This window comes from Amblyomma maculatum, chromosome 4 (assembly GCF_055883805.1).
Source record: "Amblyomma maculatum isolate TAMU_Amacu chromosome 4, ASM5588380v1, whole genome shotgun sequence".
Taxonomy (NCBI): domain Eukaryota; kingdom Metazoa; phylum Arthropoda; class Arachnida; order Ixodida; family Ixodidae; genus Amblyomma; species Amblyomma maculatum.
In genome coordinates, this window is record NC_139347.1 from 65,434,093 (window position 1) to 65,457,468 (window position 23,376).

At 42.4% G+C, this 23,376-nt stretch overlaps 1 protein-coding gene across 1 annotated transcript; it reads left to right on the forward strand.

Annotated features, from left to right (window-relative positions):
- Positions 1 to 431: 431 nt before the first annotated feature.
- On the forward strand, positions 432 to 21,806 carry LOC146191278 (uncharacterized). Its single transcript, XM_084601787.1, has 6 exons — positions 432 to 681; positions 1,149 to 1,437; positions 8,138 to 8,329; positions 10,222 to 10,669; positions 11,977 to 12,277; positions 17,558 to 21,806. The coding sequence occupies exons 1-6, from the start codon at positions 639 to 641 to the stop codon at positions 17,968 to 17,970; spliced, it is 1,686 nt and encodes a 561-aa protein (XP_084457913.1). The 5' UTR covers positions 432 to 638; the 3' UTR covers positions 17,971 to 21,806.
- The last annotated feature ends 1,570 nt before the right edge of the window (positions 21,807 to 23,376 follow it).

The following is a 23,376-nucleotide window of genomic DNA, read 5'->3' on the forward strand; positions in this document are numbered from 1 at the left end:
CGCTATTTTTGTCGGCTCGTTATCTATGGTAGACATACCAGGTCGAGATGAAGACGAGAGTGCGCTTTAACGCATGTTAAAATGCGCGCCTCCACAGCTCGCTCGCGTCGCCCTCTAATGCTCTAACGCATCTACAAACTTTAGTTATTGCTAAAGGCGATAAAAGCTATTATTTTACCACAATAAGCAAATAAAACGATAACATAAGAACTTTTTGTTATGTTGTAATTAAAAAACATAATAATATGCATAAGTTGCCGAAGAAAAGTAGCGTGTACCGCGTTTGTCAATGTGTTTACAGCTTTGCGTCTTTACGATCTTTATAAGTCTTAACAAGCGCATGAAATAAGTATTTCTTACGATATAAAGGCATGCCTGAAATAAATGAAACTTTTCTCTTTAACGCAATCCGCCAGGCGCCGCTCCTCGCTTCGCACGCAACGCACGCACGCACACTGGAGCAAGCAAATACAAGCAAAAAAATCAACAAGTCGCCTTGATGGAGAGTGTTCGTGATTGTTGCTGTCTGCATTGTTATTCGGGAGTTTAAACAAAACGTGAGCTCCTTATCCATCAACTTCGCTTTTGCGAGGTGTGCCGAGGACTCTTCGCAACTCCAGGCGAAAGAATTCGCTTGTATGATCATCTACGCTAGCATGGAAGGCGAGAGGCCACTGAATGGTAAGAAGCGTCCTTCCATTCGACCAGAGACGTTCGCGTGACTAGTTCGTGCATCCTTGTTATTGTGGCCGCAGCCGCGATTATGATTTCCTTCTCGCGCACTTTTGCACCATCCAACCACCGCGATCTGCTCCGACTTTGATGTGAGCCTTGTAGTTAAGCGTGTAACGAATAAACAGACACAGCATCGCTATTCGAGCTCTCTGCTTGTCCAGGTGTTTCAGTGGAGTGAGAGCAGGCCCTCACCTGTGGAAGGCGGCCTCTTCAAGATCTTTGACGTCACATTAAAATCGTTGTTTGAAATTTACATTTCTGCCCACTAAGATGGCTTTAGAATAGCTGAAATCGTCTCAAACGATCGAGACATCTGAGCTTTCCCACCGGTAGCGGCGCGACCGCGGCTGACTGACTGTCGCGCGGTTCTTCTGTCACTTGACTAGTGTATGTCGGTTTCCTTCGGCGTCCAGGTGATCTCCCAAGTTTTGTGCCGGTGGAAACAATTTTGAAGGAGGATGGAGCTCCTATCTCTGTTGACACCGACAAACCCGGCTCTCTCATGATGAACCTGGAGACCCGGGAGCTGTTCCTCAGCAACGATGCTGCGTCGCCACAGCAGCAGCAACAGCAGCAACATCAGCAGCAGCAACAGCAGCAGCCGCAACAACAGCAGTTCGGGCTTTCCGCGAATGATAAGTCCTCAAACCTGGCTAAGGACATGGATGTCGGAGCCAAGCAGTGGGACTGCAACCTTTGCAGGTATGTACATACACATGGTGCTGCTGCGGCCAGCAGATTGGAAAGCCGTGATTTCTCTCCTTGGGAAATAATGGGAACAGTGCTTACAGCATCATCTCGAACACATAAAATGCCATTTGACATTAATTAGTTTGTGATGAACAGGGAGAGCAGAGTGTAAAATGAAGCAATATTTAGCTCTTTTCACTGTAGTGATGTCATAGCGGAGCTTGCTAACTGTTGCCGTTATGAACCTACAAACCGAATCAGTGCATGACTTGAACGCTAGTGAGAGGCTGGTAGAGGCACCACCATTGAGCTTTCAACTAAGCTGTTGGTAGTAGTTTGCAGTTTTTGATTTTTATGTACAGGTCCCACAGGGGAGTTTAACATCTGGTTCAGACCAAGAGCTTGTCAGGCTGTGCGATCATAGCATTAAACACTGCATATGCACCTTTTATCACTTGTCGGCTTGACCAACAGAAGGAACTTAGTTTCGTGTTTGCAGTGTAAGATATTTTCCAGCCATTATAAAAGAAAAGTTTATAGATTATACCATTTTCAGTTCCGTAGCTGTGTTAAGCAAGTATTGTAGCAGATGATGTGTAGTTCCTGCTGCCACCTTATTTATTTACCAGGCAGCCAGCTGAATGTAATGTAACAAAGTTTTTTTTTTAATATTGAAGCGAAATAAACTGACTTCTTTTGAGAGTTCTGTCACCTAGTCTGCAGTGTTTTTCATTTAGTCAAAACCAACTGGCTAATTTTTAAATGTTGACTGTGAGAAAAGAGCATTTTTGTGAAAGTTGTAGATAATATTAAAAAATTGCCAGCCGAAATGTTTGAAATTAGGTACCATTTACACAGCTTTTCTTTACCAGGCCTGCAAGAAAGCAAATGAAAATCAAATCTACCACTTTACGATAGTGCTACCTGAACTTTCCAAGATGCGCTGTGGAAGAAAATGAATCCTCTTATCCCTAGAACGCTCTCTCCAACAAGATTTTGCATTTGTATTGGGCATGGCTTATGAGGCAAGCAGATTTTTCTCTTTTGGGTTGCTCAAGTAGCACCACTGTTTTTAGGTAGATTTTCAACTTTGCACGCTTTATTTTAGGACTGATAAAAAAGCCATGTAAACAGTACCTTGTTGAACACTTCAGCCAATTATTTTTCAAGGTTCCTTTTTTTTTTTTTTTTTTTCAAGAGCTAGTTAGTCTAGACTAGGTGGCATGGCATGGCAGAGCGAAAAATGTGCTGCTGCAGGAGACTCCATCTTCTTCTTAAAAGCTTGGTTACATTTAGCTGGGCACCTTATATTCAAATGCTTTGTATAAAACAGGCCTTAACTCTCTCCTTATCAAGGGGAAAGCGACTGTTTTTGAAAAGTCTCAGATAAAACTTATGAAGTTTAAACGACATAAAATACATAAATAATATGAGAATTCACTTTGATTCGTAGAGACATTTATTTTAACACAAATACTTGCTGTAGATATTGCAGGAGAAAATGCCATTAAAAAAAAAAAATCAGAATAAAGAAGAAAAAAATGACCTTGATAAGGTAGCACTATTGTTGAAAAAAATACAAAGAAAAAAATTCTGGAGTGTACATGTTTTAAATATTTTGAGAAACTAGACACAGAATAAAAAACTCAAAGCCTTTTGAGCCAGAAAAAGCTTTTTGACGATCTGGAAAAAGAATAGTTTTAGTGCATTTTATTAAAATTTTTTAGGGTACAGCATAATATACTAAAATACAGCTTGATGAATGTTATTTCAATGTAAACCTTAGTTAAAAATTATTTTTGAGCAGGCAAAAAAAAAAAAAAAATATGCAGCAATGCAAAAGCATGTAACTGCGTTATACTGAACATGAAGCTCATCACTGCTAATCTGACAGCAATAATTTGATGTATAAAACATGGTAGTAGATAGCCTTATCCGTAACTTAGAAGCAAGAGTACATTGCACTCACCTTAATGATAGCATCTTGCAAAGATGTTCCAGTTGCCTGCGTGTTGGCAGTGCACGGGTCGCTGCTATGTCTAACCTGCTTTGCAACGGAATCGTTGTGGACAGTTGTTTTGAACCAGCCATTGAAAATGATAAGATGCCTAGTGCTATTACCAGCGCACTAGTGTAAGTAGAATAGCAGGTCAGTAAAATCACAGTAGAACAGTTGGTTTCCGCAATGCTTTGGTTGTTCAGGTCGATTTAACCACTCATGAGCAATGCAGTTTAAGAAACAAATGCTTAGAGATTAAAGCCCAATCTTAAGCACACCGTAAGGCACTCCTCATGTTGATTCGAGACACAGTTTTATAGCATTTGCGCTAACGCACTTAATTGCTAAATATATTATATGAACACAGTTTGTCAAAAATTTGATCGCCATAGCCGGGAAATTGTGTTATCCAGGTACGTATTAACTGAGGGAAACAGAGTAACACTACAGGAGATTTTCACTGCCCCTCAATTTTGAACATATGAACCAGGAACACGTCAGCGACATTCTACAGTATTTCAAGTAAAGTGTTATACTGTTTAATTCTTTCTGGACCATAAGTAAATGGGACACTGACATGTCTCGGAAAGAAGATTTTAATGCAGTATTTAAACAGCTTTGATGAAACATTAACATATCCCAAAATGTATCTATTTAAAGTTTCTTTCATGAACTTTCATAATATCTACTTAAGCAAAATACACATAATGAAATAGAAAAGTCCTTCAGTATTAACTTTCGGGGAGAAAAAATGTGAAAAGGTTGAAAAAGCATGAATATAAAAACATAATGATAAGAAACGGTAATAAAAATATGTGGATGTACAAAAGCTGGTACAAAGCCTCGTTTCTCATTTCAAACCATGGCTTTGCGTTCGTTTAAATTTATTTTTCTGGTGCCATGTCATTTGGAAACAGAATAAAACTGACAATGTAAGAGTCCTTAAATTTTTTTTTTTTTACGAAATGATTCTGCTGTAAGGTTAGTAAGATGCAGCTATTCAGACAATTTTTTTAATATATACAAAATTGACACGAAAAAAAAATCGCGCTTAGTGAACTTGCCAAAAACATCCAAAGCATCAAACAAAAGCCGTGAATTCCACAATAAAAGTGTGCAATAAAATAATTCAGAATATAAAAAATTGTGCTGCGCTGTCTCTTCTTTTAGCTGCAAAACTTTGGCATACCTATCTGCAGATTTCATTCTTTAGTGCTGTTCTGAAGCAGTAATCACTATTCATTTTTCACGGCAGTTGCTACGAGTCTGGCAAACCAATTGACATGTCTTTTTCTTTGTATAGTGGGCTTCTAATCAAGCCCTCAGCTTTTTGTTCTTGCTTTTATCTAGAAATTCAAATCTGTTTTGCCTTGGAGGAAGGTCTCACAGTTGCAGCTAACACCAGTGAAGAGAAGGTTATGACCACCAGCCAGGCAGTCTGACTGGAGAGAATAGAATACCGGAATTCAATAGTGCAGATCACATGCATAATGAGGCAATTGGCCACATTCCTCTTGCCACATGCCAAGTTGAAGGACAAAACTTTCTTGCTGGTCCAAGGACTGTAACCTCCATCACAGTTTTCCCTTCACTAACGCCAATTTCAATTCCTAAAACTTAGCTCTGAGATTTAAAAAAAAGGCATTCAAAGTTTAGGTAGCATTAGCTTAAAAAGAACTGTGAAAACCAAAATTTAGATGCATGAGGAACTCATTCACTTATCTGAAAATTTATACAACTGATTCTTCTAAAAATGCCTGGGAAAGTTTTCTGCATAAACCAGTTAAAAAAAAATATATATATATACATGAAGTATGGACTGTGCGCGACCTAATACGTATACCCGTTTTGCTGCTAATGAGGCTGTTGGTTAAAGAAGACAAAACCACGAATTGTAAGTATTGCATTGAGGTGCTACTTTAATAATCATAAGGTTTATGTCTGTTTGCAAAATGAGCTGAGTTGTTTATGTAATGACTTCTTACATGAATTAGTTAAAAGATCTTCAAACAGCATTCTGAAATCTCACTAGTCATGATGTGGAGATATGTGTCAAGACACAACAGAAATTACAAAAGTAATCATCAGGTAGGGTTGAATTTTCTTTGTGGCCTTTTTAGACATGTTTCTTACAAGTATCTTAAATTCTGAAACTTTTTCACTGAAAGGTTCATAATTGCCGACTGAAGCAGATAGCTAATCTTTTGAAGCACCGCACCAAACGTGCGCAAAACATACCAACTCAAGCGAGGCCTGCACAAGGAGTTTATCTGGGCACTTTGTCAGCTTTGGCATACTGTTTTACTCTGACATTCTCTTCGCTGAAAATTGAGCATGTAGCTCGCTGAACGATGTCATGCTGCATGCACAGTGTGCACAACTCGCTGTGCCTCAACAAGATGTCATTGGTGCTACTTCGTTCTCCAACATGCAGTTCTAATCCATGTGTTTATGAGATATGTGACGAAGCCAACTAAAGCAAGTACTCCTGACGAAATCATTAGCGTTCACTCTCTTCTATAGCAGCCCATATCGTCATCAGCAGCTAGAAAAGAGAGAAAGATGTTCTGAATGCCTATTCTTGTGGAAGAAATGGCCGTGCATTAGTAAGGCTTGCATGTTCGGTCCATGTGCCACTTACGTGTGGGGGGCTGCTTGGTGCATATATGCTGGACACCACTTAATGTTCTCGCTGTGCACAATGGCAGGTGAGCCCCTTGGCACGCAACTCTTGTAACCGTGGTCATTGTAACGAAGAAATTAGAAAACTCGCCTGAGTAAAGTTCGCCTGCAAGAAAAATGCGAGTCTACTTGAGACAATGCAGTCAACAAAAATTGTGCCTGTTAAAGCCGATCCTTGGTGAATGGATATTGAAGTTGCCTATTTGTCAACTTTGCGTCTGGCCCGCTTTACACATAGCTTCATACCCACCAGACAAGGAAAGCATCTTTGTGAACAAAGTGACTAAGCAGCCACAGTAACTGATATTTTATTTTTCACCCGTAAAAGACGAGAAACGAAGAAAAGAGCATTTCACAGTATTTCACGACAAGCACGTTCTTTTCCGCTGCAACTTAGAAACCTGCCGGATAGATTTGTTGCAAGTTATTTTTATTGAAATTAGGAGATGTCATACTAACTATTAATCTTTGAATACCATTAGTTCATGAGCACAGCGTTGAGATCTGTACAACCGTATGTTTGATATATAACAGCTTCAGATGCTTATGCACTACAAAAGCCCATGCTGCACATGTAAGTGCACAACTTTTCATGAGAGCTCAGGGCTGAGGGTGCTCAGCTACTGAGTCAGAGGTCTTAGATTCAATCCCAGGAGGTGAAGCAGAAAAGACGCATGGCAATATCAGTCTACGTTGTCTAACTATTTGGCCAACTTCGTCTAATTTAACTGGAGCCTTCCACTGTGGCATCTGTCATGGCTCATATATGTTGCTTCAAGTTGATTGTCACAATTTATAATTACGGCACTCTCTCTCTTGTAACAACGCTTTCTTTGTGTTTGGTATTATGACTGTCCAACAGAACATTTAAAATAGCTAGCAGATTTTGTAATAATACGTTGATTCTTTATGCACACGTCTCATGTGTGCCTTGTTGCACATATATTTTTTTCTGTGATTACATCAGTAGCTTTATTTTATGCTCGACTGTTATGATTGTTGTTTTTAAAAAATTAGGGGCAATTTATTATGAAGTTATTGATTTTGTTATTCCTTTTTTTGTGTGTGTGTGAATATTTGTAATATTTGTTCAACATAAAGGCCTGCATATTCGTTTCAATGGACACTTTCTGTCGTCAGATCTAGAGTATCCGGTTTGTGAGTATTTACTTCACTGGTCTCTGTCAGTGATGGCATCAGTGGGCTCAGCTATGAACTTGCTAGGTTTATCAAATGACCCTCTGATCCTGCTGGTTTTAAACCACGTGGCTGAGATTATCTTTTGTGTACCACCTTTATTTCCCCATTTTTCATGTGTCTTACGCTCTGCTTTTATTCTTTTATGACCAAACATACTTAGCTCTAGCAATGTTGCCTTGTAGCTGTGTCCTGGAGCAAAAATACATGTTAAAGCCAACTCTGAGACAGCACAAGCTTAAAAAAAATATCTGTGTTTTAAAGTAGGGGTTGAAATTTCTATACGGCGGCTGCATCTGACGTCTTGGAACATAAGCTGCTTGTTTTACATTTTGCAGCACGAGTGATACTGAAACGAATTATGCGTGTACTTCTAAATAGCCCGCATGCACACTCCTAAATGTTCAGAAACCACATGCCAGAATTTAGAGCTCTGAGTGACACAAAGGGGGGGGGGGGGGGGGGAATTTGCATCGAGCCAAGTGATGCTTCTACTGGGCTATGATCGGCGTTTGTTATTAATCTTTGTAGTCCCCACAGTGCAGCAGTTTAGAGGTGTCACACTAAAGTGGTGCACAGTGCAAAGAAGGTGTGCAGGGTTTTCACACAATGTTTTTTTTTCTGAATGATGGTGCCGAACCAAATCTGCAAATGAAGGAGGGCATGATGATACACTAGGCACTGCATGAAATTGGCGGCTGCAGATCTGGAAGGCCACTGCACTGGGTGCTACTAAACCTAGTGATGCCACTGTAAGCATCTGAAAAAAATAGCTGTCCCAGTCTTTCGCTACTGACATCCGACCACTACCATTTGTATGGGCTTTCTTTGTAGCCCACTGCTGAAGAAAGCGTTGCAGCGGGAGCGGCTACAGGCGCTGCGGCAGAACCCGTCCTACAGGGAGATGGAGCGGCTGCGGCAGCGCAGCATGATGCAGCTCAAGCGGCAGGACCCCAGCTTCCGTGCTCTGGAGCGAGAGCGCCAGCGGGCACGCATGCAGCTACGCCGTCAGGACCCCAGCTTCAGGTGCCTACCTAACCTCCGTGCATGTGTGTAAGGTGCACTGACTGCCCTGTGTGGCCACTTTTTATAGCTTGTGGCGGGAGCTGGGAAGCCTTTCAGGAACATTCTGTTGCTTTATTTCTGTCCTTACTCGTTTCCATCTTCCCTAGTGTGGAGCAACGGAATAAAGATGGTTGCTGTGGCCACCCTTTTTTGTATTAAAGCTTTCTCTCTCATGTGTGTGAGTAGAACAAACTTGTTGAATTACTTGAAGTCCAGTTAGCAATGCTCAGCTGATTCTCACCTTACTTCTGATGTGCCTGAAGTGAAGCTTCTTTCTCCTTGTATTGTAAAACAGGCGTGCGTATAGCAAATGGCAGTGACACATAGAAAAATTTTAACGTGTTATGTGCTTAACTCAATTGAACCATGCCCCCCGCCTTAAAGGGCCATCATTGTACCATTGTTCAATAGTACCATTGGTGGCGTGAGTTGTGTGGACTGCTGGGCATGTGGTTAAACAGACATTATGAGGAAAATTCTGTGCAGTAAAGAATGTATATATACAGAGCAGGAGTTGAAGAGAAAAAACACAGATGAGCACGAGAATGAAGTTGAGTACTATTGCATGCTGTTCGGTTATTTGAAGAACAGAAAACGCTGTTTCTTTTGTCTCTGTGTTTTTTTACTCCTTTCTTATCTGTGTTTTTTTGTTAGATTGACTGTGGTCTACCGTCAGGAAAAACAAAACTAAAACAGCTCCATTAAAACAGGAAGAGTAGGACTGTTTTAATTGTGGCATATGCAGTTTCTGTATACACAATTGAATCTCACTGATATGATTCTCATGGACTTTGAAAATTAAAACATATTATCCGAAAATAGTTTCATTCAGAGCAACAAGCTCCAAAGATGGTGATTGAAACATACTCAACACAGAACATACTTTTATGTATTACAGCACTTGGAAATGATCTCACTTTGTGCTGATTTCTTGTTTCTCAGTGTCCAAAAGCAAGCTTTTCTGAAACTTGTAGCAACAGGTTGCATTTCATCACTTAGTTTCATGCCTGCATTTCAAACTTGTAACTCTGCCAATTTCACTGGATATGTCACCTCTACCATAGATCTTGTCAAAAGATAACCATGCTGAGATGTTATTGGTCATGCAGCATCTTGGCATTCTGCTAAGGTCAGTGCTCCGGTCTATGACAGTGATGACGCAAAGCTGTTGGATGTTCTACGAAAAAAAAAAAAAAGTAAATTCTCACTGACAAAATTTGGAGGCTGGCTTCGTTACAAGGGTAAATACGGCATCTATCGAAAATCGTGTCAAACATTGATAATCGGTTACGAGCATTATTGCTAATACAGCTGCTATCGCCCTCCTGCCAGGAGTTTTATTGTGAAAGCAATACTACGCCAGGTTTCGGCCTGTCGCGTAGTCCGTAGCCGCAGTCACGAATGACCTTGAACAGCCACGAAGAAGAAGAAGAATGCTCGGTCACCCGTAGCTAATGCTTTCACTCCATATTCGGTTCAGCAGCATTGAGCCCTTCTCATTTTTTTTCTGCCTCCTGGTGCGAAATTGGAAACCACACGAGTTTTTAATACTTTTTCACGACTGTATTATGCAAATGTGCATAGAAATAGGATCGTATTAGCTGCATGAAAATGCATTGCCTCTATAGGGCATTGGTCAGGTCGGGAGTGTATATCAACAAGATGTCGCTGTAGTTGTTTTGCTGTGATTGTTATATGCTGTCCATTATCGTGGCCACTATGTTTCTCCACTTCCATGGGAATTAACCGAAATAGTCAGGGAAAACTTAGCTTAATTCCGGGAACATGAAAATAGTAGCTTGCTTGATGTGCCGGCTTCACATGGACGAGGTTAACTTGACCCTCGGTTGCAGGGCCATGGAGCGAGAGCGGCAGCGCAGGCGAATGCGTCTCAAGCGGCGAGATCCGGCATTCAGAGAGCGGGAACGGGAGCAGCAAAAGTCACGCCTATTGGTGAAGCGCTCGACCGAAAAGCTGCCGATGGCCCTGGATGCATCTTCGTCCTCCTCCTCTGCCCTGACCGCCACCTCGACCAGCATTGTGTCTTCCCAGGCCTCGTCGCAGCTGGCACTGCCTCCACCACTGCCCCATCACCAGGCGCTGCCCCTGCAGTCGTCGCACATGCCCCACCCATCACCATCCCACCCACAGTCGCAGCAGCCTCCTTCCTCGCAGCAGCACAGCAAGGGTGCCACATCTCTCGGCAACTGCCTGGTGCCCCACGATATGCAGAAGCAGCGGGACGCCACAGCACTCTATGGGCACCTGCAACGCATTGTCGGCTACCACAACCTCCTGCAGGTTGGTTAGGCTACTCTCCTCTTTAGGCCGGCAGACTATGGTAGCATGGCACAGGGTATACAGACTGAGACACCAGATTCTGGTGTATACGCTTTCTTTGTAATTATTAAGGCAAAAGCCTTACTTGGTTCGTGGTGAAAATCTCGTGTGGGCAAGGTCTGTTTGTGAAATTCTGTGGTACATATATCGGTGGAGTTCTGGCATATTGTGACCGATAGTTATAGTTAGTGATAGATGACAATAGTTGGTGAAGAGAGAGAGAGAGTAAATGAGGCTCTCTCTCTCTCTTTCTCTCTCTCTCTCTCTCTCTAGAAAAATGGGGCGTTTCAAGGATTGCAGCAAGGAGGCAAAAAGGCTTTTGCCTTACTGCATGTAAGGTGGCTTAAATTTTTGTGCAAGCGGTTGGGAAACATAAATTGCCCTGGAGAACTTGCTCATGTGTCGAAAGTAATTTGGCTTTCAGCTTCTCCGATGTTGTTTAGGCTTTGGGTTCATCTGCTGACCATTGGCTGTGTTATCGAAGTTCACTCCATGTCACCTGAATAGGCAAGAACAGCAACATCGTAGCTGCCGCTCCATTTGTTCTCTTTCCAGCTCTTCTGGGAGGCTAATGTAGTAAGTGTTGTGAATTTAAACAGAAAACAGTTATATTGCAGATTTTTGGGCCTCATGTGATTTAAATTAAAATTTGTCATCATAGTCACCACTGAGCTGTTGAAACTAAAATTAATGTGAGAGAAGAAAATGAATTGTAAATTAATTACCAGGCTTGGGTGAAATTCATGGAGTAATCCATTCACGCTATTGTCTTGTGCTTTTTCCAAAAGAAGAGTACCCACTAAGAAAAATTTTGTGTTCATACTCCTTTCAGGTCAGCTTTTGATGGTATTCACTTGGTTGACAGGGGCACAAATGATAGTTTGAGTGTGCACCCAGAGAAAAAAAAGTTAGTTTTTTTTTTCTTTGCTGTTAGCAATTGTGCAAGAATTAATGGAGGAAATGTCAAGCGATGCTTGTCCCGCTGCGCTTTTGTCCACTTGTCACAGAACAAGAAACATGAGGGGTATTAAGAACATCACAGAAATGTCGCAGTTGTCGCCTGATTTTTGCCATCATTTAGAAAGCAGCCGGGGCTGCTCTTGGCATAGCAAGCCAATTTTCTCTTGACTGCCGTCGTCCGAGATGATTGACTGTTCCATGCTAGGCCCCCCTTTCCTCTTTGAGTGGCAGAGGTTTAGGGATAGGGCACAGCACATTTACCTTGTGAGCGTTCATACTTAGGCTCACGAATGCTGCATTTTGTGTAGGGGCGGCCACACCCTGAGGATCCAGGCTCGTCGTTCAAGAGCCCCTACTTTGGCGGGGAGCCGAGCGGTGGGCTGGTCGCCCGCCGCATGGGTGGACCTCAGGGCCACCACGGTGGCAGTAGTAAAGCAGTGGTCCCAGTCGGTGGCGGTCGTCAGAAGAGCTTCCTGGACGGAGGGCCCTGCCACCCCCTGGGTGAAGTGTTTGCAGCGTCCTACCCGACCATGCGTGACCAGGGCCTCTCGTCGGCAGGAGCACAGCCCTGTGGAGCCCTGGAGGGACCTCCACTGCTGCACGCTGCCAGTGAGTAGCTTTCCCTTCTTTCTTCCTTTTTCTTCTTCTTAAAGTGATTGCCTTGTCAAGTATATATTTTTTTTCTGTTCTGTTAGATCGTAGCAAAAAGGCTTATGTGCTGTGCTCACCTGCTGATCAGCGGAAATGCTTTGAGGGCTACCTGTTGCGGTCGCTGTCCCATCTCCTGCCCCCCTACTGAAGGCAAGAGGCTAGCCGTTGGCTACGTGCCCTGAAGTTTCCCCCGTAATATGTTGCCGCTTGTCAGTCTCGGAGAGAACTGTCTGGGCCGAACGGCTGAACATTTGATGGATGCCACTAGCCTTGATTGCCGGCAAGAAAGCAAAGCTAGGCATAACGATCTCCATGCTCCCACCCGACGGCAGCACTGAGTAGCTTGCTCATGTGAACTCTGGAAGCTGTACCGAGGTGGAAACGAACACTGCAAACTTTTTGCACAAACAGGCTTAAATACGCTGATGAAGCCGTCGATACAATGGGTCGACGGCTTTCAATCACATTTCAATCTCATGCTCACGACTTGAGAAACTTGGGAGAAGATATCTTACTGTATTTTACAATGAACACATTTCATTTCATGCTGCATTGCTTTTAGGCGAACAAGCATTCGTCGATTTTTCTCTTGTTTGTACGTTTCTTAAGAAAGCCAATGCTTTAAATGATATATGGCTATCATAACTCTAGGCACTTCACGTAACAAATCGTCTAGTCTTGTATTTGGCGCATCATAGCCACAGTTGCTTATGCGCCATAAAACCCCATATAACTAACGAACTAACTTCCTAATGTTAGCGCTGCATCAGTCTAGTAAGAACTGTTCGGAAGAAACTTAAACAGCTTCTTTTTTAATAATTATCTCTTCAATTCATGATAAATCAGGGTTTTTTTGTTTTGTTTTGTTTGTTTTTTTCTGAACATACTCGGCTTGCTCTATACTTCGTTTCATACATTAGGTGCAATGCAGCGAAAGCTATGCAAGTAGTCTGCAAGAAAAGAAAAGGAGGCATATCGCTACGTGCTCGTTTCGTGGCCGAGTGGTTTCACCGGAAACAGGCTCTATTCCGAGCATACACTTTTGCAATAACTTGTTTCGTGTGCCTGGACATCTTCGCAGTGTGGATCTTATAGAAAAAATCTGCTGCGAAGAGGCAGTCGAGGTCGCTGCGTTAACACGTTTCCGAACAACACGATTTCTCGGTTTGCTATGCTTGAAAATTTAACAAATTGTGGTCGTATGATATGTTGTGTGATCGACTGTACACGTGCTGACGAACACTCGTGACATGAAAAACTCATCAGCGGCACTCACCCACCACAATTGCTTTCCTGCAGTGCCAACGAGCAAAAGGGCGAAGCATATAAAAAAAAAAAAAGCCAATGTGCGAGGTATCATTCCCGCAGAAACATGATTTCATGAGGAGAAATGCGGTGGCTTCTTTGCAGTGCCTTAGGCGCATAGGGGTGAGCCATTTGACAACTGTAAACATTCGCTTGCATACGAGCGGGCCGGGTCTTGGGGACGCAGCGTAAGCAAGAACACAAAGCACAAGCGGTTGTAATTTATCGCGATGGCTTCTCCACATGCCACTTGTGTAAGGTGGCAAAGCATTCGGAAACAACCAAGGAAATGATCCCGGCTCTTCATTACCTTCTACGAAAACGGATTTGTTACTAAATCTCTTTCGCATTTAGGACAACGCAACTATGGACCGAATTTTGCGGGAGCTAAAAGGAGCTGCGCATAATGGATGTCTATAAATGCTAATCTAGCATTTTATGCAGTCAAAGTCTCAATTCTAAATGCCTTTATACCCGATTTAGCATTTAAAAGTTTCAAAATCAGGCGGTTCTGATCATACTTGTTTCCAAATAATACGTTTTTTCCTCGCATTGTTTGTTAAGGGCTTATCAGTGAGGTTTTAGTGTACAGTGCAGCGGCCAGCCCATTTGAATTTCAGTTCTCAAAGCTGTTACAACAGGGCGACATTTTTTTTTATTGACAGTTTTTAGAGGTTTCTTGTTAACCAAGCAACCAATTCTATGTTTGTATGCAGATTAGGCATCTTTTTGCTGCTGCTGCTGCTGATGATGATGATGAAAAGGGTAGGCCGTAGTTATCGCTTCAACCAAGAAATCATTTTGTCTTCTGTTTACAGATGGTGTTATAACACCCTCTGTTAACAAAAGTTAAAAGCACATCATCAGTGATTCAAAGAATGTTTCTTTTTACTGAAGAGCGTGGCTAGGCAGAGTGCCGTTTATGAAGTCAGCTTTAAAGGAGTGAGGATTTTGAAAAATGCCCCACGTTATCCTACTTGAAAACAACATTGGTCTAGTTTATTTTTTCTTGCTTTCTCTTTATCTCTCCCCTCTGCAGGGACTATATTTGTGCTTTGCTCTTCTTCGATTAGTTTTCAAACAACTTCAAGCACACTTACGGTGCTGCTCACATCTTTTCCTCTGCTGTTATGAGACGCAGACTGTGCTCATATCGGGCATATCTAGGATAAATCTCTGCTTTGTGGAAACCCATGCTTTAACGCCGTATCAATTTCAAATTTGGTTGCTGTACGATAGTGTGAGCACCAAGATAACTAGCAGGTATACTCGGAGTGCCTTATCTGTCCATCGGAGGCAATGCACGCAAGACACCGAGATCTGGCTACATTGTGTCACCGTGCCACGTGCAGAACAGCATGGAATCTTTAGTGCCTGCTGCATGCTTTTGTGAGTCACTCTCGATCGGGTTTTGTGACAAAGAATGTGAGTTCTCAGCAGTGCATGTCACATGGGGTAATGAAGAGTGCACAAGTTTTACTATGTGCCTGCAGTTCTCGCTAGAAGGTGCCTACTGACCTTTTTTTTTTTTTTTCCCTTTCACTGCTTGCTTTTTAGACATGGAAATAGCTGGTTGTTCCATTTGCTCATTTGCCTTTTGCGCTTGTACTTGGCTCGATTTTGTTTGCCTTTGCAATAAAATGTTAATTTGGACAGCCAGTGCCCATTAAAGTTACAGTGTTGCACAGTTGCTAATTTTTTATTTTTAACTGATTTAGACAGGCTCTTCGATAGAGTCTGTCTGTGTGGTTCTTTCTCTCTCTCTCAGTCCACCAAAACTGCGCTCTTGTCACATGTCGCTTGCTTGTGTGCCACAAAGCCTGCTTATAAGTGAAACGACCGTTTGTGATAAGGGCTCGTCTGCTACCGCGTTGCAACGCGAAGAAAAGTGTGAAGGCCATCATCATTTTGGAGCAGTTTCGTTTTCGCATTTCCTGAACTGCAAAAAGAAATGCAGTTGCCACATAGTTCTTGTCTTACATGCAGACGACCATTTCCCAGTTGTTCATCGTTTAGATTTACTGTTGTGTGAGCAGATTTCAGCGCATTTCTTCTGGGATAATTCGTTTATTCAAACTTTCAGGTAATACAAACATTTTTTCGAATTTCTTCAAGTCTGAACCGGACACTCTTTCACTCTTGCTATAGTGTGCTTTCTTCGTTCAGTAGAGTTCTAGTTTCCTGGGGCGGTTATGCTACAAGCTTCCCAGATACATGTGCTGTCTTTGTGGAAAGCAACCACGCAAGGGGATTTGTTCGTCAGCCATGGTCGGGAGTACTTATCGCATTCCCCGGGATCAAATCCTATGGAAGGTAATGAGAAACCCTGTTGTCACCTTTCAATACACAAGGTCTCCACTGCATGGTTCAGAGACATACCCTATGTTCACTGTTTGGCAAAGACAGTATACATAAGCTGTGGACACAGAAAAAGTTGCATATTTATAGATAGCCAGAACACATACATTTATTCTCAAACGTGGTAGCATATCTAGATCGCATACCTTTTGCAAGTGCATAGAGTAGCTGGGCCTGTCGGGACATCTTTTTTGATCTTATCCAGGCAAAATAAAACAGTCGAAGAAGCACTGAGTTTGGCTTGGCATCGTCCTAACCTGACGAGGAAAATGCATTCTAGATATCTCAAAATAACGGCTTGAGGGGCTAGTTGGTGCTGCATAGTATTCATAGACGTTGGCAGGTTAAGTTTTTCAATACATAGGGACTACACAAGTGATGTGGTGTGGATGGACATGTCCTACTGTATATGTGTGGTGGTGGTTATTAGTGTGTGACTATGTGACTATGTGGTGATATTTGCTTGTCCAGCGTGGTATGAGTTTCTGGGCAAAGCAGAGGTGTGGAGTAACAAGACAGTGTAGAATTGGTGACTGCCATGCTTGGACGATGTTTATGGTCTTCGAGGAAGAAAGTGCCACTATCCCCTTGGCAAAGAAGAGGAAGATAAGAAGAAGAGGAAGATGAGATGTACCTGAGTGTAGAAGAAGAGGAGTGGTGAAGAGGAAGTGTTTTCAGATTCTTATTACAGTTGGTAGTGTGCGCGTGTGTTGTGTCTCTTCTCTTGTGTTTGTGTTTGTTGCGCCACATTTCTGAATACTATGCATTCTAGATATTATGTCTAACCCAGTTAACAAGCGCATGGCATTGAACATGCTCAGCAGACTTTGGGGTATATGGCATGTCTTGGCCAGCTACGAATGACATCATTAGTTAGGAGATGATGGAGCTGCCACGTTGTTGTTTAGAGTTAGAATGAGGGTTATTTGGTGTTCCAGGATCCATTCCAGCGCCACTCGGCAATATAAATGACGAAGGTGTGTAGACACGCAAGCATTGAACTTCCTACTAACATTCATAGGGTGAAACCGCAATTGAAACACTGATTTTGAAATAAAAATTAAAAGAAAATGTCCTGGTGAATCATTTCTACAGAAGCTGCAACTCTGCATTTGTAAGAGTAGTCGAAGGCGCACCAGCACTGTTATTATGCAGCCTAGCTATCTCGGCAGCCTCCACAGTCTCCCACACTATCTGCTCTGAGTGCGTGTCTAGATAGATATGTCTGCCTGTCTCGGTCATGTCTTTTGTTATGTTACGCCAGTATACATCGCATTGTTGCATAGCTTTTGAAGATGCTACTGCCCTAACTGTCGCGTTGGGTCACTGCTGGGGAGGCTATTTGTGCAGTTTGCTGTTGTCGTACTTTCTGAATACTAGAGTTGCCTCGTAAGCTTTTCGTTTCCTAGTCATGGGACCTGTTGATAGCACAACAGATGGATGAGGGATTCATTATTTGTTTGCTTGGCGTGTGGGATGGTGCATCTATCTGACAGTGCCACGATAGCATGTTGCTTTGGTAGCCAGCCTCTCCTTTGTGCGTTACCTGATGGTGTATTTTGTGCCTAATCACAGCGAGTGCCGACGGTGGTCGCAATAGCCACCCAGCACTGCTGGGCAGTGGAGCTGACATGCTGTCCTCTGTGCCCGACTGTCCTGAGTGCCTGGAAGCTCAGCGGCAGAGGTCTCAGTGTGGCCTGTGCCAGGGCGAGGAGCAGCAGCAGCAGGCAGCGGGTTCGTCGGGTCGGCGGCGGCGCTCATCACGCCAGTCTACCGAGCGCTTCCGCTGTACCGTTTGTGCCAAGGAGTTTGGTATGAAGCATCATCTCAAGGAACACTACAAGTCCCACGGAGATCGGAACCTCTGCTGTCCCCACTGTGACTATCGCACCTGCTATGGCTATGCACTGCGGCGCCATGTCATCATCCGCCACGACCGGCCCGCAGCGCGGCAGGCTCAGGTCATCCAGCAGCTGACTGTGCAGTGATAGTGTGCCCACAGTGTGTTTGCGCTAGCCTCATGCAAATGGAAACTGACGACAACATTTGGCCGTTGCATTGCATGTGTGTACAAGATTCATTGCTGCGGCAATGGCAGCTGCGCTCTCAGCATGCGGTGACAAGTTGCTTGTGGATCAAGAACAGTCCATAAGGTCATGAGCAGTTGCAATGTAGTGAAGGTCACGGAGCCTAGGATGGGGAGGCATGTTCAGCCGTTCGCTTTCGTGACTAATGCACACTTGCGGCTTCGTTACAGCAGCTTTGTGAACTGTGCTGCCCATTTTAGTTAGATTTATGAGGCCCATTACTGCTAACGACACCAGGCACCGGTTCCTTGGCATCAGTCCTGGTTATAGACAAATGTTTTGCATTCCAACTGCTACCGGTACAATAGGTGAATTCCAGAGCAGATACCCCACTCCTGCTCGGCCTGAGCATTGTGAGCGGTCGGCTGTCTCTACTGTGGGGGTCTAGTCAAGCTCAGTGCAATGAGCAGGGCTCTATGAGCTGCCCGGAAGGTCCCTTGCCGAGGCCCATGCTGCCTGCAGAGACAGCAGTGCCTGCTCGTTATGGCAGGCATGCTCTGGAGGACACTTAACGACTGCAAAGACAGTGTGATGGCACAAGCATGTTTAACCCGAGCTGTCAACAGAGTTCTGTGACTAAATGGAAACCAAGATCTAAAAACAGACAAAAGAAAATTTTGTGGTTGTGTGTATGTGATGCTTTTTGCATGCGAGGGAAAGGATGCATTTGGTGCAAACTATATTTCTTGGCTTTGATATGGACCACTAGTAGACTCTATTCGGAAGCTTTGTTTGCTTAATGGTGCGTACGTCAGGAGCAAGCAAAGTTTCCAAGGTATCTCTGGCAGCGAAAGATTATGGGAAATTGGTTCACATTTTATCTGCTGGAGAAATTTAGAGAGGCCCCGAAGTGGTTTTATAATTTACAAACTGTTATATATTAATTTGGAGTGAAAAGTCTCATTGGCTTGAAAGTAATGTTAATCACTGCATAAAGCCTTCAGATACTCGATTTTAAACTATTGAAGTTTTTGGCCCACTCAGCTTTACCGATCCCATGAATTTACCGGTCTCATCTGTGTCGACACTAGTAAAGGCTGCTCTGTTGAATTTTTTGTAAAACATTTATTTGAACTGCATTGTCATCATTTTCTGGCAGTGTGACTTTGTAAGTCTTAGGACAAAAGTAATGGACCACACGCATTAAATTTTGGTCTGTGAATCGGTATGAAAATAAGCCAGTAGCGTAACACTGGCAGTTCATATGAAAAGAAGCAGTGGAGCAAAAGTCATAGGAAGCTGCCCAAGCAAAAACAGCTTTGAAATCGCACAATGACATGGTGTTTGCTGGCAAGTGCAGAGCCACAGCTACCTGTAGCAGGAGGATGATGAAGGTCGTAGCTTGAGTGGAGGTAGAAGTTAATAATCTGTAGCTGCTTTAAACAGGATGCTAAAAAAACTTCTTTTTTTTTTTTTTTTTTTGAGAAAAGGTTATTATCTTCTGTATTGACATCACCAAGGTTATACAAAAAAAAAAAATGTTTCCGGGTCCCTTTAGTAGTGTCATTGCATTAAACATCCTCAAAAAGAAGAACCTGATGAATTGGCTCATTGGTGAATTGGCTGGTAGTTTAAACTCATGATACTTGTAGCTTCAGAAAAATAAAATATGACGTAAATGGGTTAATGCAAAAGTATTGATTACAATTTGTAGCTACTCTAGGGCTTAATACCCTTTCAAGCCAAAGTTGTTCACAAATACATTGTTTGGCTCAGCCTTTTTCTCTTTTTTTTTTTACGTTCTGCAAATTATGCTATTGCCTGCTATTAATAGTGTGCTATTAGACTGTCACTGTGTTCAGCCTCATTATTGGTTCTTTTATGATATTAAACCAATGTTGACCCATGGCAGTGCATGAGAAGTAGGTGTGCGCTGTAGGTGCGGTACATTGTGTTATTTACTTGTCTCAGCTCTTGTGGAGTGCAGTGTATAGCCAATTGTACTTAACAGTGTTTATATTGCAGTTCTGTTCAAATTGACATCAGCAGTGATGGTTACTAAGCATGCTGCATGGTCAAAAATTGGGGGTACACTTAAGCTCCACCTTTAAGTGTATGACTTGACAGCGTTAAAGGCTGCCATCTGTCGACTCTGTTTGTCAATCCACTTTCCTTCTCTTAATTTTTCTTTAATTTTTAATTTGCATTGGCCCAATATTGGGCTGAGTTGTTGGCAATACACTGGTCCTATATAGGACTAGTACATTGTCAACACAGGATCAGTATTGGGCCGATGTGTGTGCTGCATGGATTATCTCATGCATAATCATTAAGTGCACAGGCATAAGCTAAAATATAAAACCACCTGACATAGGTATAAAGTCACAATTTCACCCTCTCCCTCAAGGGCGAAGCCAGAGTTGACAATGCCTACTAAATTGGCCATTTCATGTGGTCTCATAACATCACACAGTCCGAATTCCGATCATTGCACTGTGATGCCGCCTGCTAACCACCACCTTCCAGAGCTATTCCCATGATTTTTCGCTCACAATGCGAATTCCCAGAATGCCGACGCCTTATTTTCTGAAGAACAGGGTCTTTAACGCTGTTACATTAAAATCTGTGAAACTTTGCAACAAAATATTTTTCTTCAAGCTTGTCAGATGCAAGAGCCATGTTGGCAGTTCCAAAAATGCTGTATGCTGCTGTAATTAATGGTTGCATGTTGTGATGTTCTCAAAAGCAAAAAACCCCTGCAGCACATGATAGGTGATCTATTACTATGTATGAGGCTGAACTTGTCGTTAGGTTGCAGCACAAGAAACAGCATCCACGGTAAGAGAAGATTGAGCTCTGTATTTTTATGGCGATGGCAATTAGTCTGCAGCTCTAATGAATTTGACTTGCACATTAGAGAGAGCTGCAAGTAAATCATTATAGAGGTATTAAAAAACGGGTTGTGTTTGCGCTATTAGCTTAATCAAGCTGCTAGAAACGTTTGGGGCGCATTTTTTATTTTATTGTACTTTTCGTTCGAAAATAAGTGGTATAAAACTGAACAAAATTTCCAGCTCTAACTTTTGTAACATAAAAAGGATTATACAGACGTCTTTATCGGAAGTTAAATAATTGTGCAGAAAGGTTTTTCAGTATTGGCAAAGGCCCGCAGATGAAATATCTTTACTCTTTTCATGTGGGCGAGTTAACAGTACATAATTGCATTTCCTGCAGTAATGATACCTCTGATATGTCATGACATGTGTGTTAATATGTGCACTTTCACCTGTTGCAAACATTATTTTCATGTTTGTGTAATGTATACATCTGAGTGGAAAGGAAAGCGGCAGGTTTTTGATTTCTTCTGTGCAAGGCATACAAAATAGTAAAGTTTTCTCAGCATTATAGCCTAACCTTGCTTGTAAACTGCGGTTAGTCACTCGATGCTTAAATGGGCAAACCCTTGCGTGAACACGTTGGCATAGCTGCCTCTGGGTTCTGCATTTTTTTATTAAACTTGCCAGCATTGTTACATTTCTTTTACATGCCAAATTTCAAGCAAATTTCAATCACACTGAGCTCCTTTTTAAACAATTGGTCTTTCCCTCCCCCCTCTGTTGACAGTTTTTTTTTTTTTTAACAACAGTGCGAAGGTGCACCTGTGTCTTTTAAAAAGCCTGTTTTGCAAACAGCACTTCATTACTGATTCTGCACCTGAATCCAACATTTATCTTCTGTACCATGTAATCATTGTATATAAATGTGTAAATAAACATATTTGTAGTTTGGACATTATAGTTGGAGCGGCTGTGGTTTGTTGTATGCTGCTGCAACTGAAGCAGCATTGTGTTGTATCCAAATAATTTGAATATTTCAAAAGAAAACAGCAAGAAACAAATATGAGAACGCTTAGTTCACTGCTCATGCATCATGGAGCTTTGAAAAAACTATAGTAAAACATTAACATCTACTGACAGGAAGATGAGATGAATGTCTATCTTGCCCTAGGCTGATTTGGAGTGCCAGCTATGTAAAGTTGCCATGAGTTTTATGTCTTGATTCAGGACTAAGGCTGCATAAAAAGAGTCTGCAGTCCTGTCTGTGCTGGAAAAAAAAAAGCGTCCATAGATATCTGTCTTATTTTACTACTGAAAGTTGTCTCACCAAAGCTGTGGGCAGAAAAAGGATGTTATGTGCCAAACGAGTGGATGCCAGGCATTAGAAGGTGGCTTTTCTTTTTTTTCTTGAATATGCTTACCGCAAGATGCTTCACTTGATGAATATTTGTTGTAAAGGAAAGATGTCGAAATGAGAAACTAGACAGACCAGGAGAAAGGACGACAATATGTTAGGTATAGTCGTGAAGGTCATAAAAGGGTGGAACAGTTGCTGGTAGGTCCTGAAATGCTATTTTTAATACCAGATGTCATGATATATATTTACAGCCAAAGATCGCGAAGTTTCTCTTCCCTTCCTTTTCACGTTGCTCACATTCTGCCTCGCAGTGTGATTGACGGTCGCCTGAGCTAGCGTCTGTCTGGAGAATATGTTCCATGCGTTTTCTCTGCTGGATAAATGATCAAGGTCACCTGAGCTAATTTAAGGCAAATTCTTTAACAGGAACTCTGCTTCTCATTGGATGAGGTGCTCCAAGATTTCTACAGTAATTTTGGTATCATACCTGGTACCATCATAGCAAAGTGCTTTCCAGACAACACTAAATTCCAGGCAGAGCTGCTGTCTGCTTCGTCTGGACACCTGAAGTCTTGGATGTCTGACAGCCCAGCTCTGCAATCGTTTTGTGCCAATCTCTAGACCAGGCTTATGTCGGAGGCTTACTGATGTCCATCTCACATCTGAGCTGGTGAGCTTCTCTTTACTACTTTGCTTGTATAGAAAGGCTAGTCCACTTAGTTGACTCCTGCAGAGCTTGTTTGAGGCTTTAGAGATTACTAGTAATTACTGTGCAGATTACTATAAAGGTTGCATAGGGTACTAGAGGTTACTGCATAGCTATTAGCTATTATAGGAATAAGTTCTGTGGCCAGATAAAGACGATTCGTTTATTGTATGCAGTTGTAGTCATCTAGGAGATTACTCCTACTATCCTGCTCAGATGGAGGACATTCAGGGAAAAGACATCATGACAAATGCTATTTCTCTCGAAAAGGGGCTATCACTTTCTATACCTTTCTTTTTCTCCTTCCTTTTACCCTCCCTTTTCAATATTTCCCTTATGGCTTGGTTGGAGATTGGAATGCTCCCTGTAAGTGTGATAATTACTGTGCCTCTCCTTTTCTCATAAACACCTTGTGACTGTGTGAAGTCAAGATTGCTGTAAGCTACTATGGCATTTTTATTAGCTTG